The sequence below is a fragment of the Astatotilapia calliptera genome, chromosome 19 (genome assembly GCF_964374335.1).
Source record: "Astatotilapia calliptera chromosome 19, fAstCal68.1, whole genome shotgun sequence".
NCBI lineage: Eukaryota > Metazoa > Chordata > Actinopteri > Cichliformes > Cichlidae > Astatotilapia > Astatotilapia calliptera.
The window spans coordinates 26,839,421-26,854,246 of NC_137440.1; the positions used below are offsets into that span (position 1 = coordinate 26,839,421).

The window sequence follows — 14,826 nt, forward strand, 5'->3', positions numbered from 1 at the left end:
GACGGGAGCTATAAAAAGCCATAGAAACCAGAAAATACTAAGCTTTTTAAAATACCTTTGACATATTGTTGTACGAGCATGGTAGCATGCTAATGTTAGCATAAAACAGAAAACACCATCCTGCAAACGTCTAAATCACAGAGCACACATTCGGATCCTCAGATCCATAATGTCTAATCTTAACTTAGAGCACCCAGCAGCAGATCAGATACCAGATGAGGGTTGGGGGAAAAAAAACCCTACTTGAAATCAATGGAAAACTCCTTCACTTTAATAAAGCACGTACAAGCCCGAGACATTTCATTAGAAAGCTGCAACTGATGTGAATCTGGTTGGCAGATGTTTTGAAGGAAATCGCACCTCCGCTGTAATGTTAACCTGGCCTCGTTGAAGGTTGTAAAATAAACACAGCATCTGAACTGAAGCGCGGGATATGAGACTGGAGACCTCTCACAGATTCTATCAGATGTGAGGACAGTTATCAATTTCTTCATCACACTTACCTGTGTCAGAGTGCTGCTTGCAGTATGATTATGTCCTTGTTTCAGGATTGATTGGGTGTAAGAAGAAACGACAGATTACCATCTTCCAATTGTGAAACGTGGACTTCTTGCTTATTTGCATTCATGTATGTATCTCTTGTGCTTTCATCGTCTAGACACAAACCCACACATATTTGAAACCAGAAACATCTGCTCAAGATTATATTTTTATAAAAAAAGAAGAAGATGGCTTTCCCCTTGTTGTTAGTCATTTTTGGTTTCTTTCTCTTCATTTTATCCTGAACAGGATACTGGTTGCATCTCATAGCCTACTTGTGCATGTAGAGAGATAAACACTGAAGATAATTAGAAAGACAGAGCTGTCGAATACCCCTGATGCTTCCTTGGCCACCATTTTCAAGACCTTTATTGCTTATCTAATAATCTCAGAGAGGTGAAACTCATAATTAGGCCCTCAGACTAAGTCATATACTGCATGGGAAGGAAAATACCATTCCCTGCCCTTGGGAAGGATAAGGGAAGATTATGGACAGCAATAAGTGGACTAAGAATAGAACGGCACATGACTGGTAGGCGCTGTGTATGGAAAGTCAATCAATATAATTTGAAAATGGGGAAAGGGTTCCTCCCTTAGGCAGCATAAAAGGAGGAGAATAACTAAGCACGTTTTCTCAATACTGCGCTTAACTACAAATTTGAAGTACTAAAGTAAAAAAGTATTTCTCTTTTATCACGCTTTACTGCATATCCCAATTCCAGTTTCTTATAGGGATAATGATTCTCTCACTCACACACACACACACACACACACACACACACACACACACACACACACACACACACACACACACACACACACACACACACACACACCTACCTATCTATCTATCTATCTATCTATCTATCTATCTATCTATCATCCATATTATTTCCATATTTCTTGAAGATACGTAAAAATTTATGACATTGAACTTCTGTTCTCTCAACAGTGCAATTTTTTTGACGTTTGGATAAAGTATAGTGCAATATTCTTCCATCAGTGTCCTCTGGCTTGCTTTCAAAATACGTTGTGACTGATTGTTTGCTTTTTTGCTTTTTATCTCGTTTGCATCGTGTGTTTTTCTTTGTATGTGAGGTTGATTTTCAGACCTGGTGAAACGAAAATAACAACATTTATTCTTGTTCTTACATTTTTTTCCCTTCTGTGCAGTAGAAATTTCACATTGTGTTGTTCCTTCATATTATTTGGCTAAAAGTAATGTTCAGCCCAAATGTCATAAGGAGTTCTGTATAAAAGCTCTTGCAATAAATGCTTTATTATATTTAGCAAAATAAATCTGTGGTTAACACGAGTATTAATATTAAATAAGTCTACTATAATAAAATTAATAATTAACGCCAAAATTGGACATTTCAGATATACCCTTACTTTTAATATTTCAAATACACGGCCTAGTTATGTACCTAAGCCTTAACTGTTTCTCCCTGTCTGTGGGGCTCGTGCGTAATGGATACCTTTGAGAGAAGACGTATATACTTCAGGTGTGTCCAATTTCCAAAAATAAAGATGAAGAATCATGTGTACAAGAATCATGTGTCTCCATCACCTTTGAATAATTTATTATTGCCTGAAAAACAAACAAGATATCCGTAGACATAGGTTCGTTTGTTTTCTTTCTTGTTTTCTTCCTTTGTTTTGCCCAAAGTTAGACATAAAGTTAGACATTTGCAAACTAAAGTCAGCCAGCCAGCTAATGTGACTACTGTACAACTATTGCACTTCTCTCCCACGGGGTCAGATTGGTGCACGCATTCTCCCTCAGAAGGTGGGAGGAGCATGCAGCACTGGGACGCTTCACGATGCAGCAGTCCCGTCAAAACCTTCAGGTCCACCTTCAGCAGCCAGACCACGAGTACACCTGTGGTATCACTTTCATTAGCACGTTGCTTGGATTAAAGGAAAGAAAGCAGAAAAAAGCAAACCTGTGAAATATGGTCGAAGTCACTTGGGAGCAGAACGACTGGGCGACATAGGTAAGGCAGTTCATTTAAGTCAGAGGTTTTTGTCTTTTATTAAAAAAAAAAAAGAAAGATGAAGATTGTGTTTAAATGAATGTCTTTTCTCATTTTCTGCGTGCTCGTGCGTAATGGATACCTTTGGGAGAAGACGCATACGGTTCAGGTGCGTCAGTTTCCAAAAATAAACAGGAATACAGTAAATCACCCCCAAATATATACATGCATATGCATTTATATTTATATTTAAAGTCAAGCTCAGTGTATTTTAAAAAAAATCTCGTACAGATATATTTTTAAAACTAAAAATCTAAAAGCGCTATGTAGATCTTTTTGTGTAGGATCCTCTTAATTGTGAACGAATCTTAACGTGGTTTTCTTTTTTCAAAAATCAACTTTTAACTAGTGTCCTTTTTCTAGATGGAAGATGTCGCTTCTCCACGAAGCGAGAGCTCTTTATATCAGCTGCTTTGTATTTTGCAGGACAAAAGGGGTCTTCCTCGAAATTACGATGCATCTCACAGCTGTGGTCTTAATTCTCTCCGTGACAAACATCGTCAAAGGTAATCTTAGATTTCGATCAGCCGAGGCAGCTGACAGCGACACAAAGAGATTTGAGTCAGTTCATGAAAAAAGAAAAAAGAAACAACCCCAACTCCTTTTCTCCCTGCGTGGAAATAGAAGACCAGGGATTTAATATTTTATTGTTGTGAATCTTTCGTGTGTGTTTTTTATTTTGTGATGCCAACATGCTGATGTCTTCCTTTCTCAAAGGTTGGGAATGCAGCACAGGGTGCAGCACAGAAAAGGGTTTTTGTGAGAAGCCCGGGAAGTGCAGGTACTGAACGACCTCAGATTTCTGTGTAGATTCTATTTTACCTCAGGAGAAGCAAATGGCTTTTGGAGAAATACAATAACAATTCAGCCAAGTGAATCTCTGTTTTTGGCGCTTGCATTATGTGTAAGTCAGCTGCCAAGTCTGTTCTTTGTTTAAACAGTAAAAAGCATTGTTATCCCGACAGATAATTTAAAAGGTTTCCTCATGTTTTTGTTTCTGGCAAAACCTTCTGAATCTACTCTTTAGCCAAAATGACTGTACCCTGTTGCTGTGGGTATTTAGAAAGATTAACCAATTACAGCAATCGTAAATCGCAGCATTTGATGTCACTTTAATTGTAAAAACATGCAGATAATATCGGACCAAGAGCAGGACTGCGAAGCTCATTGGGTGGTGTATTAATAGTTCAGATTTAATGCCTTTATTTAACCTCATTCAGGTGCAAACCAGGGTGGCAAGGAGACAACTGTGACCACTGTGTACCCTTCCCTGGCTGTCTGCACGGCACATGTGAGAAGGCATGGCAGTGTATCTGTGAGGAGGGCTGGGTGGGCAGCCTTTGTGACCAAGGTAAGTGTCATTAGGCTCCCCAGGCACTCCTATCTCAATCTGCCCTCAATACTGATATACAAGAGGTCAGGGTGAGTCACAGAGCTCTAGAGATACATGGGTCCAGAGAGATCAGGCTGGTCTCTATAATATAGTTAACTGTATTTTTCCCAAGGGCATAGTCGGAGCATAAATAATCTGACTATGGAAATCTGCCAACAACAAGGAAAGCTGAAACCCCTAATAAAACTGCCAACATCCTCATGATAAACTACCTTCCCTTGTGCCATTGAATAACGCATGCGTTATTAATTTATGAAAATACCCCGATGAAAATGTTATTGTTAAAGTCACATTAACATTTAATTAGATGCCCTATTTTAGTTCAAGGATTTTGATTATAATCATAGTATCTATAGTGGCCATTATCACACAAAAGGACTTGGAGACCCTGGAGCAAAGGAAGAAACAAAGGAAGAAACAAAGGAAGAAACAAAGGAAGAAACAAAGGAAGAAGAAGAGAGATTTTTTTTCTGGCTTCCAGCTCAGTGTGACCTCTTTATCAGCACGCATAGTGCATCTTTTATTCTGTTGGAGCATATGAGCCACTTGCCTGTGTAACGCAGTTGGTTATGTTCTCAGTTTTGTTCTTGGTGACAAGATGCTGTGGTGGGGAGTGTAGTGTGAGAGTGGAAACAAAGACGAGAGGAAAAATCAGCCACAGAGACACAGGGAGAGAGAGAGAACCTACAAGATCTAAAAACAGCATACTTATTAGTATTTTTTTTTCCTTTCTCTTTTTACCACAGATATTCGCTTGTGTTCATCCAGGCCTTGTGCTATTAATGCCACTTGCATAGAGACCGGAGAGGGACGATACCTGTGTGTCTGCCCCCCTGGCTTCTCTGGAGAAAACTGCCACCGGAGGAGAGGACTTTGTCTTACAAATGGGTACAAAAAACTTTTGAGTTCATAAGCAGGGGAATACTTATTTTCAGTCTTATCCCCTATGTTCCCTCAAATATTTTATGGTTATTTTTTCCTAATTGCTCTATTGCTATTTAGTATGCGTGTAGGTAGGTATATCAGCCCTCAGACTATACTATACAATGTACAATACTATACAATAGAGCAACAAATCGTAAACATAACATAACAGTCACACCTTTTACCTCCTCGGCTGTAAAAGGGTGATGGGATATTATTATCACAACACTGGCTGGGTAGGTGAACATGTCAACTCTAGAACGAGGCGACGTAGGATTTTCAAATTCGTACCACAAGTGCATCTAGTAGGAGCCTGAGGGGAAGCACCGGCGGCCGCCAGTATTTTTTATATCTGTCAGAAGTGTCATGGGAACGGGTTTGCAGTGAACAGAGTGTGGCTCTAGATGCAGGACTCAGCAGATTGTCGTAACTCAAAATCACAGCTTCATTTTAACGCTGACAAAAGGGCAAAAGAAACAAAAAACACAAACTGAGCTAAGCAGGAATAAACTGACTTGAGGCTACACAGGCAGACAACGAGTCACACACCATGAGGGAGGCAGTGAGTGGAAACACCTGGGGGAACACAGCTGAATAGAATCTAACTGACGAGACGGGGAATGCAAAACATGACGCGGGTGAGATGAAGGACTGTCGAGATAAAACAGGAAGTGATAAACAGAGAGACCGGGACTAACTTGCCAGAACAAACAGGGAAACCAGACAACAATGGAGACAAAACACTGAGGGACCAGAGAGACACGGGGACATGACTGGGAAAACAGAAAGGAAAAATAGAGAAACCTAAAAATCCCCAAACTTAAAAGCCCTGGTCCAAAACCCAGGAACCGTGACAAAAAGTGGCTTATTTGCAAACACTGGCTGTATATAATAGATCATCATAACCTTTTTGAAGCCTTGCCTTTAGCTTTCGGCTATTGCCAGCTTGTTTTTTTTAAACCAGATGTGATGCAAGAGGTGGAACAAACTGCACACTCATACATTAAATGACTTGCCAATCAAAAGAGAGCCACAGACTAAAGCTTGCACTGATTTATCATCAGTTCCACTTTAAATGGGAACATAATGTACAACTTAAAGTTTATGCTGGACTAAATAACACTTGAAAATATTGATTAACACTATGAATCCATAAGAAAAGTATTTACTCAGGGCCATGAATAAAGTCAGTCCTTGACTTATATGCAATCAGAGCACTTCTTCCAATCAGAGCAACTGGCCCTCTTGAAGAGTAGAGATAATGCATATTGTGTTGGCTTAAGTTTAAGATCTAGATGCTATGCCCATATTCTGTATCAAATGTCCTTCTCCACTAACTTTAAACTGTTGGTCGCTAACACGGTCAGCCATGAAGTAAATTGCAGCCAAATACCCCAGTGTCACATTCATACCATGCTTTGTACTCATTTGATCTTTGTTGTTTTTTTGCATGATGGAATCATGCTTTACTTTCAACCAGCAATTGTAAAACACTGCAATGTGTAAGATGATGAGGCTCACTTAGCCAAAACAAACACAAAATATGGCTTTGGGCAAACAATTCCCCTTCATGTCAAATCCAAGACAGCTCGGTTGTATAAAGAAAGAATTTCAGTAAATTTGTAGCCCTGCAGCTATGTTTATTGTGCTCCTCCCTAAAGTAGCTGACTGTGTGTACCAGGGCAGCATCATAAGCTGCATCCCACTTCAGAGGCTTCATCCTTTAAAGTCAAATTTTCAAGATCAAATACACCATAATTGCTTGTCACATTTCGGATACTCCATCACTCAGAATGTGACCAGTAATCCGCTCGTCCTTTGGCAGCTGGCGAACACAACTGATGCGCACTTAACATCCGTCTGTATCAAAGATGAATTTCAAGGCCTTTGGCAGATCGTTCAGAAATATCATATTACCGTAGCACAAGGGTCATCACTCGTTGATATGATTGTTCCAAAGGCCTAAATATTTGGACAGTTACATTTTGATGCTTTGTTGTGCGCTCTTCAGCACCATAAATTTAAAATAAAACAACTGATCTGATTCATTAATCTCTTAAGTCTGAGCTTTCATTTCAATGGATTTATTTCACTGTCTGTGAGTGTGTGTTGTCTCAGTGTTAGTCCAAGCACAACAGAGCTCACGCGTGGCTCCCAGCTGATTGCGAGTTGACTTTTAGATTTAGGTGGAGTTGAATGTCAACAAAGAGGGGAAGAGGTGGGGGTCAAAAAGATGACAGCAACAAAGCAGGCTTCTATCATAGAGATATCAGTGGTTCTCCAAAATCAGTTGGATAACAACAGGTGTGCACGAAAATGCACAGGCTGGAAATCATTTGCATAATGATGAAATCCGCGATTGCTTTCATGACAGCTGGCTGTACCGAAGCCCCGGGAGAGCATCGCCAGGAAAATTTTAGAGCATCTACTCATGTCTGTCGGGGGCCTCATTACCTGCAAAAAATAGTAACTGTTGTAAACCGACTCAAAATCAGAGTTTTGTCATTTTTAATGTAATATCCAATATTATCGATATATAAGATTCAACTTCTGATTGGAAAATATGCTGCAAAGAGCCCTGCCATGTTAACACAGAACTTATATTTGAACTTAGAGATAAGTTTCTCAGGTTAATCACATCTATTTGCTTTTACCACTACTTAAGCTGTTAGAGTCACATTCCTAAAAACGTTCCACTTTTACTGGCTTATGAGCAACATTTGAGTATTAATCTGGTCATCCGTTCAATGGTAGGTGATGCTTTTAAACACAAACCCTGCCTGGACATTTGAGATAATATCACAACAAAAACAGCCTTGCATCCCGTGCCTGCACACAGATGGGTTGCAGACAGAATTGGTCCCTGAAGGAATCTTCCTCCTGCCTGTCAAATGAATATAAAAGACTCTCTGGGGATTCAGTTGTCTGACACAGCCCTCCACACTCTGAACCACAGCATGTATTTTCCTCTGTCAGGCAGCCTTGTTGTTGACTTGAAATACACCTAAAATTCAATAGCTTACATAACATCGATAGAGAATTGTCAGCTCTCCTCTTATTTTCAAAAATAATTACCCATCCATTCATTTTCTTAATCGCTTATCCAATCCAGCCTTGGATAAGCTCCTCGCAGGTTGGGAGGCATCACTGTGCTGCCCTCAGCAGCAAATCCATCTCCACATCTTATGTCATACAGCTAAGTGCATTGCTTGGACTTCTCTCAGTGGTTAATAATGCTATATCCAGGATTATTTTTTTGGCTTTGTTTCTGGTTAAAAAAATAATCATTTAATCCCAACAGTGAGACAACTGAACCTTGACTTGTATTCTGGGGGAATTCATCTCAATTAGAAACCCTGCACGAGGTTTCATTAATCAGCTCCTCTGCGAGGCACCAGAGGCTTCTAAAAAAGGATGGTGCTATTATTCTTTTGACTCACTGAGGCACAGTGTTAGACACTTGTGTAATTACATGAAATACTCCTACAGATATTGATTACTTTATATAACAGGTTCTCATCATGCACTTTGTGAAGCATGGTTACATCGATCAGATCTGCTGCTTATACGCCTGCGAGAAGATTAGCAGATGCAGCGCTGAGGCGTCATCATGATACTCGTACAGATTTTTAATTTGCACAAAATAAGCCATTAGTGCTGAGAGAAATGACCGAAATCAATATCACAGTATTAATAAGCATTACGTGCAGTAGCAATTACAAGTTTTGACTTCGATTGATTCAGTAATTTTGCAGTTGTGTCTCAGTTTCAGCCTTTTGTTTGTGAAGGTCTGATGCTTTTTTTGGTCTAAATTGTCTAATAAACTGTGTGTTTTTGTAAAAAGACAGGAGCTTGGTCAAAATAAGCAGTTTCAAAAGGTGTATTGGGTATTTATCAATACAGCCTCATCTTTGCCCTTTTATTTTCCTGAAGAACAAGAAAATAATCATGAGTGTAACCCCCAGATTAATAAATAAATAATTGCTAGTAGCAGTTCATATTCATCACAGTGTTAGAGTCATTACTCAAAAAAAGTAATGTATTATACATTTCTCACTTCTTCAAAAACAAGTTATAAAACTTTCCTACTCTCTAGAAAGTAATTAGCTTGACTACTAGTTTATTACCTCGGTATTTATCTGCCATATTTGTCTTAAATCCACAGAAATGTGCATATCTGGAAATGCTGTGATCAACTCTATCATTTTCATCCTGCACAAACTGAGGTCAGGCAATTGTTGTGCAATTGTGCACGACAGAGCAGGACGGAAGCAAGGAAATGTTTGATAAGGAACTGTATTGTTATTTAGAAATGTAGTTAACACATAAAGCGCAACACAGCAGGCAACAGCATTTTCCTTACTTTGAATTTCATGTTTGTCGGAAGGAGCTGTTGCGTTTAACAACAACACTAATTTTGCTCATTGTTAATTACACTTTCCTTGAACTTTTACATTTTATGTAACATCAAATGCATCAAATCCTTAAATGAAAGGACAACCATGTATGTACAATAAATGTTTATTCCAGCTTTGTGAAAACTCATATTTCTGGTAATTCAGTGAGATTTTTTTGTAGCTTTAAGATTAGAGGAATTTTCTCCCCTGTTGAGGAATATTGATTCCTTTATTATTCCTGTAAATTTTCCATTAACATCTCTACCTTGAAATCGACACGTATGATTAAACCAATTTCCCCCTGCTTATTGCTGTTTTATAACCACAGGCTAAAGCATGCACTGTACTGCTCTACATTTATGTAAATCACAGGACACTCTGTTTTCCTTTATGTCTCTTATGTCCTGTCCTCCAGCTCTCCTTGCCAGAACGGAGGCACATGTATGGATGCCGAGGGCTCAGCAGCCTTTTCTTCCTGCTTATGTCCCCCTGGATTTTCCGGAGACTTCTGTGAGATCGGCATTGACAGTTGCCAGCCTAACCCTTGCCTCAACGGTGGCAACTGTACAAACCATGGCCTGACTTTCACATGTGTCTGTCCACACGGCTTCACTGGTTTCACTTGTAATGACACCACCAGCCTCTCTCCCTGCGCCGGGCGGCCCTGTGCCAACGAGGGCACCTGTGTCGGTCAACCTGATGGAACCTTCCGGTGCATTTGCCAGAAATGGTTTACAGGTCCCACATGCTCCCTGCTGCACAGACCAAGAAACAGATCCAAGCCGGTTGCTGCCAAGCCTGTGGACAGAGTGTTTGCTCTGACTCCACAGCACTACTCCCTCCCCGCTCATGCCTTCCACAAATTGCTGAGACCACCTGAGAGAGATCTGCTCAAGATCACCCTGAAGGAGACGGTTCACTCGTCCGGTGTCCTCGTTACGCATGGTCAGCTTGTCTGCTTCAGCTTGCTAGCACTGCTCACCTGCCTGGTCATCTTGGGCACTACAGGCATTGTGTTTTTTGGCCGCTGTGAGACGTGGCTGGCGAATGCCAAGTACAGCCAGCTTGTCCGGCAGCAAAGGGAGCACCTGCTGAGAGAAGCTGGCAGCACAAGCCAGGAAGAGGCGGAACACTCGGTAAACATCATCCTGCCAGAGAAGATTAGACTCACCAGCTTTGGGAGGCACTACACCTCCATCTGATAATATCATCTCATCCTCACCCACACTCCCCCTGGAAGAAGTTGAATGTGAATGTGTAAAAATAGCAGCGATTAAAAAGCTATGACTGTCGTGCAGTTGTGTTTAAAGTGTGTATAACCGAGAGCTGGTGGGCTATCCCGGTACATGTTTGAATGTAAAGTCTGCTGGACCAAATGGATATACATGACGCTGGTTTGTAAATGTATTTTTAATCCAAAATTGCCATTAAAATGTATAATTATGTGAAACATGTTCTCTCACATAGCATGTTGTTAAAAATATGTCATTGCGTGGCCTCTTTCTATTTACTTCTTTCTCATGAGTTGATCTAATTAGGAAGTGGGGTTAATTAAGAAAATGAAAAATATATTTGAATTCATAATAGTCGGTACAAAGTGACTGAGCTGCTGACTTTTAGTTTGTACTTTCATGAGCACCATCAGAGCTGCAATCTCTCATTTCAAAGATAAGCCAATAAGACGTCATCGTTTATTGTAGCCCAAACCTCCTTCATACAGCATGTTGTGAATTTCCAGATTCTTTATAAATGCAAAAATACATATTGTGAGTGTTTTCAGTGCAAATAACACGTGGCTATAGATCGTGTTACATGCCACCCAAACAGCTGTGCAAATCCTGCAGGGATGAACTCTACAGAAAATGTTGTTTTTAATGTAATAAATGTATTTCAGATGTCTAAAAAGGTAATTTACTTTTTCATATACCACACAGCTGCTACCCACTGCATCATATCAGACATTAATTTGAAAGGTAAGTATAGATGTCGAGTCTGATATAATGACATTATTTGTTTTGCTAACTCGTTTTCACCTATTTATATCAATGATTAATCCCTGGTCGTTCTAAAACTCGTGTTCCATGAGCTTTTATAAGATTTTCCACTAGTGCGTCTTACTGTCAGTGTTATTATGCATCAATGAGCTCTGAAATTGGTACTGCAACACCTGTTTCAGTGTTATTAGTTTGCTTCACGCATGAGATGGCCATCCACTCTAAATGGAGGAAACGTGATTCCCATGAAAACCTAATATATGTCAAAATATTGAAAATACACGTCTGTTACACAGGAAATATGCAGACTGATGTGAATAGTACTGTGTGTAAAGCATCACTGCTGATATGAGGATTGCTGGGATTTCAAGGTTAAAGATTCTGTCGCTTTCTCAGTAAGTCCCCTTCAGCCTCCTTATTGTTTATCATAACTCTCTAATTGGCTGGTTATCTACATTTCATTTTCTGACATGCAGAAGTAAAACATAATGATGTACAAGTGGTTTATCTAGCAGGAGGTTGCAATTACAGTCATTTAGGACTTGTATTATTCTGAGATAATTCACTGTTGTACTTTGAAAACGTTTGCTTGTCTATCGCTTTTAATAAAATACGCCACAATGTGTCCGCCTAACTAAAATGCTTGCAGTGTCACATGCTTGTACACAAAGGTGACTTTAGTCTTGTATTTGACTTGATTTCCACCTTAGTTGGTCATTGGTCTTGATTTTATTGCTTTTAGCTGCTGTTTTCTTCACACAACAGACAGTTGGAGACAAGATCAGATCCTCCCCAAGGCTCATGCAGTGCGTCAGCTGTTTAACAGTGCAAAGTCCAACTGATACACATGCTGCGAGTGCACCACCACCACCTGTTCTAAAATCATACAAACATCTGCTCTCCTGCTCTGATCTCCTTCATAAATTTTTCCCCAAGGCCGTCTTGATGGTTCTCAGCAGAGTGATAATAAAGGCTCTGTCCACACGCCTCCACTGGCTGTAAAGGTTTCAGATAACAGTCTGTGTCTCCATCTTCTGGTACAGTTATACATTACTCCTCTACGGCACCATTCCAGACAGCCATGTCAAATCTGGCAGGTCAACCCCTCGTAAAAGCCTAAAATGTTCTACAAATTGTAATAAAGATGTTTTTATAAGTTCTTTTTTATGATACATTGTTTCTCTGTTAGATCTTTGGATTTGATCATGTGTTTGCTATTTTTTATACTATCAACCATGGCTGGAAAAGATAGCAAGTGCAGTGTATGTTGGAGACTGTAGCAAAGGACAGTAAACAGGAAAAAGACAGTTTCAAATTGTTTCAGTCAAATTGTGTTTATGTGCCCGGTTAGTTTAAGGTGAAATTACAGTTTCTTCAAACTGTGTGTTAATGAGAATAATAAGTTAGTAGTAGAGTAGTAGATCCTGCCTCTCTTGTTTCATGTCGAGTTCATTTTGACTTAATTTTGATATAATAGTGTAACTCTCAATTTGCATTTATTACCATTTTAAAGAATAGAAGCAGAACAGATAGCAGGAAAGTGCCAGGCTGAAGTGATTGTAGTGACTAGAAGCTTGTTCCAAGTTACAACCTCTCAAACTTGCTGTTTGATCCACCGTGTGTACATTTCAGACTGTAAACTATAAACAGTCTATAAAACTATAAACAGTGTATAACCGGATGAAGTTTTCCTAATCTAATGTCTGCAATTCAATCCAGTTTTATTCACATAACATACATTTACAACAAGACTCATCAAGGAGATTTATATTATAAAATAAAGACTCTATAATATTAGAATACTCAAGAATCAGACTACTCCCTAGAGCAAGCACTTTGTGACAGTGGGAAGGAAAAACTGATTTTTAACAGGAAGAACCCTCCAGCAGAACCAGGCTGAGGGAGGAGCGGCCATCTGCAGCTACTGACTGGGGGTGGGGGGAGATTGAACAATATTGATGTATAAACATATCAAGAGTGAAAGAAGAAAGGCTTAGCATGATGGGAAGCCACAGAAATCTAAGCTTACTGCAGCATAACGAAGTATAACATCCTAACAATGAGGTCATTAAGATATGACGAGGCCCGACTACTCATGATTTTGTAGGTGAGGAGAAATTGTGAATTTGACAGGTGCAACAAAACCAAGAGCAGGGAGTGTGCAGATTTTTATGGAGCACTTCTACATTCCTAAATTGTCCCCAGAAAAGGCCCAAAGAGGTGCGTAAGTGAAAACACTTGTATAAGTGGAGAATAATTGTGCACAGGCTTTAACATCTAAATATTTAAAACAGTTTCCTCTAACTGCCATCGTGGGCCAGAGACATGGCAAATTTCCTTTGAACATTAAAAGCTCATCACATAGAACTTTATTATAACATCTAAAGAATCCAGCACTAAACATTCAATTAAAGTGTTGTTCATTTCAATATCAGAATGATAAACACATCGTCAGTTCTTCAAGTAGGACTGACATTTCTTTAACAATATAGTCGGAGGCTTTCTGTTTTCCATTAAGGCTCTCCAACATCAAAATAAGAGTTCAGCTGTGTTCCACTCACTGTGCTTCAGTCTGCTCTAAAAAAAAGCTATGCAGTCACCAAGTATGGCCACAGGGTGTCATCCATCTAAAGAAAGAGGAAAGGCTATAGCCACAAGCTGGACACCGAGTGCAGCATTTCAATGCACTGAGAACACTGCATTTTGCTTTCATCAGTTAATTATAAGTTATACACAGTTTTTATACATCTGGAAACAAGACAGCTGCCACTATATCATTTAAATCTATACAAAACCATTATTTTTTAAATGTTTTGCTTGATTAGTATTTTAATATTTCCTATATATAATATATATTTGTAATGTATGGAAACTGCATACTTGGTAAGATTGTAAAAATATGTAGGTTATGTTTTGCAGCTTCCATTCCGCTGCTCTTGTTCTGCACAATAATGCAAGCCATCACAAGACTCGGGGATGAGTGCTGCCTGTCCCACATAACAGCTCATTTTCCACTTTGTTGCCAGGTCATTTCAGTTCACGATTGGGGTGACAATCAGTGTTTTTTCCAAGTTACACCCAGCCATTTTTCACTGCTGACTGAGCTTCATTGGAAAATGTTTCAGGGACTCCTGCTGTGTTCCTGCATATCCCTCATCTGACACACACACTCACACAAACACACACATACTAAACCTATCCTTAAACAGAAAATTGAAATATCTTTTAGCATCTGTACTGCAAAAATAAAACATGAAACGAGTTCATGTTAATAATGCAACACTTCTTATTTCCATATAGTGCCTCTATTTCCAATTTCGTTGTACTCTGTACAATGACAATAAAGGCTATTCTATTCTATTCTATTCTATTCTATTTGTGTGTTTCACTTCAGAATTTGGATTTCTTTTTGACCATTATAAAATAGATGGTTTAAAAGCTGGTTAAGTAGTAACACGCTAGTTTCCCTGAAACCTTTTTGTGTGTGCTGAGGCCCCCCTCGCTCCCCACCACCAGACATTCATTTGTGGAGTTATGACCCT

At 39.4% G+C, this 14,826-nt stretch overlaps 1 protein-coding gene across 3 annotated transcripts; it reads left to right on the forward strand.

Annotated features, from left to right (window-relative positions):
• Positions 1 to 2,329: 2,329 nt before the first annotated feature.
• dlk1 (delta like non-canonical Notch ligand 1) lies at positions 2,330 to 10,740 on the forward strand. Of its 3 annotated transcripts, none has more exons than XM_026152792.2 (7): positions 2,343 to 2,537; positions 2,668 to 2,685; positions 3,003 to 3,082; positions 3,294 to 3,357; positions 3,797 to 3,927; positions 4,716 to 4,857; positions 9,706 to 10,740. In XM_026152792.2, the coding sequence occupies exons 3-7, from the start codon at positions 3,031 to 3,033 to the stop codon at positions 10,490 to 10,492; spliced, it is 1,176 nt and encodes a 391-aa protein (XP_026008577.1). In that variant the 5' UTR covers positions 2,343 to 2,537; positions 2,668 to 2,685; positions 3,003 to 3,030; the 3' UTR covers positions 10,493 to 10,740. The 3 variants fall into 3 exon arrangements, with proteins under 3 accessions (XP_026008575.1, XP_026008577.1, XP_026008574.1); XM_026152789.2 differs by having other exon boundaries at positions 2,344 to 2,537; positions 2,671 to 2,685; XM_026152790.2 differs by lacking the exon at positions 2,668 to 2,685 and having other exon boundaries at positions 2,330 to 2,537.
• The last annotated feature ends 4,086 nt before the right edge of the window (positions 10,741 to 14,826 follow it).